General features: G+C 50.1%; 1 protein-coding gene across 1 annotated transcript in view; it reads left to right on the plus strand.

Moving 5' to 3' along the window:
- Positions 1 to 200: 200 nt before the first annotated feature.
- Positions 201 to 1,896, plus strand: part of LOC125045421 (serine-rich adhesin for platelets-like) — a 7,989-nt gene continuing 6,293 nt past the window's right edge. The window contains exons 1-3 of the mRNA XM_047642640.1: positions 201 to 393; positions 501 to 1,045; positions 1,192 to 1,896. The exon at positions 1,192 to 1,896 is cut by the window's right edge and continues 66 nt beyond it. Of these exons, the coding sequence (XP_047498596.1) occupies positions 205 to 393; positions 501 to 1,045; positions 1,192 to 1,896 (1,439 nt within the window). The 5' untranslated portion in view covers positions 201 to 204. The remainder of the gene's footprint in view (positions 394 to 500; positions 1,046 to 1,191) is intronic.

The raw sequence follows: 1,896 nt of genomic DNA on the forward strand, positions 1-1,896 counted from the left end.
AAACGCCAACACTATACTTTCGAAAACGCCAACACTATACTTTCGAAAACGCCAACACTATACTTTCGAAAACGCCAACACTATACTTTCGAAAACGCCAACACTATACTTTCGAAAACGCCAACACTATACTTTCGAAAACGCCAACACTATACTCTCGAAAACGCCAACGCAGTTCTCTCTACAACACCCCTTCTTCCAGGCATGCCACCTTGGTCGGGCGTGGAGGAGGCAGAGGTGGTGAGACGGGTGGGCGGGGGAGAGACCCTGCCCCCCGTAAGCGGTGCCCCCCCTTCCCTCGTCACTTACCTTACTCAGTATGGACTCAAGTGGAACTCGCACGAGAGGGAGCTCGACCTTCAGGAAATCCACACCATGCTGAGGTCCCTGAGGGTAAGAGCTGGAGCCGTGTTTGTTTGTGGGTTGGAATGCAGTGTTTTTTTTCGGTGTTTTTTTTCTTCAGAGGTAGGTTGTAATATGTGGATATTTTCTTTCCCCAGATTCAGTCGAATGAAGAGGACAGAGTGCCACTTATTCCAGCCTGGGGTCCTCCTTCCATCCCAAACACGCCTGTCATTGGCAGGCATTCATCTCAAAATTCCGCACAAAATTCTCCCAGTTCGGACTCGGGCCAGAGTGTCCAGAGCGGCACAGATGAGCCAAGCCATAACAAGAGTAGCTCAGGGTCTGCTGCTGGTCAGGAGGGGATGTCTCCCGACCACTTAGCTAGGAACACAGGGAAGTACCCCTTGAGAAAGGAATCCAGCTCTGCCACGCGTATGTTAGTCACAGGCGAAGTGCACCATGAGAAGCCCTCTTACCTGAAACGCACGTGTCAAGAACCTACAGTATTAAGGAAAACGTCCGAGGGGCTTCAGAAATCTGTTAATGTACCAAGAGAAGATAAGGTTGATGGGGCTGGGTCGAAAGCCATGCAGAGTTTGACAGATAAGGCGAGAGGGAAGACCATGAGTATAGACAGTGGATTCTCGACGCCTTGTACAAGAACGCCCAGTCCTGTTATTGACACCATGACAAGTGCCAAGTAAGGATTATTTAGAATTTCCTGGCGATTATTGAGAAAATGAAAGTGAAATTGCTTTGTACCTTTACTTAGATTAATCAGTTATAGTATTTGTGCAGTCTGTGTATATCTTTATCATATTTCATATACATCTCACTCTTTTTCAGAATAAACCCATCATTCTTGACATCCACCCCGTCCAGGCCCCCAACCACTTCAGTTTTACGTGCAGATCTCCAGCCTGATCTTCTGCCAAATAAAGTAAACATCAAGGCTTTGACAAACGGCCAGACTCCAGACATCCTTTCACGGGGTCATCTGGACTGCAGCAAAGGAGGATGCAGGAACAGGGATGAGTACGGAGGAGACAGACACGCCGCGTCCTTTCACCCTGCCATGTCTCCCATCACTCCCGTGACGGACTCCGACCACGACCACTCCCGGACGAGTTCTCCGTCGGACGAGGACCAAGCCTCGGGTTACAGTTACATCTCAAATGCAGCCAAGAGAGCCTTCCTGATGGAGAACGACACCGGGGAGGACGGGGCCTTTTTGGCTCCTGAGCGCCCTGCCAGTGCTTCCAAACTAGAGCACAATCAGCTGCAAACTCAGGCATCCCATGCGCTTAGAAGGAAGGAGGTCGTCCGGCGTGGGCTGAGCATGACCAACATCAACTCCGCGCCCCTCTCCACCAACACCAGCGTTACAAGAACCACTTCACATATTTCTCTCTCCAGTGCATCATCCAGTGGCAGTAGTGATATCTGCGGACGTAGGCCAGTCAGAACTGTTAGTCAGATCACTCTTACGCTTAGAAAGTTGTCACAGGTCTCAGACTCCTCCTCCAGTAAGGATGACATGAATGATCCTCA

The sequence above is a fragment of the Penaeus chinensis genome, chromosome 37 (genome assembly GCF_019202785.1).
Source record: "Penaeus chinensis breed Huanghai No. 1 chromosome 37, ASM1920278v2, whole genome shotgun sequence".
Lineage (NCBI taxonomy): Eukaryota > Metazoa > Arthropoda > Malacostraca > Decapoda > Penaeidae > Penaeus > Penaeus chinensis.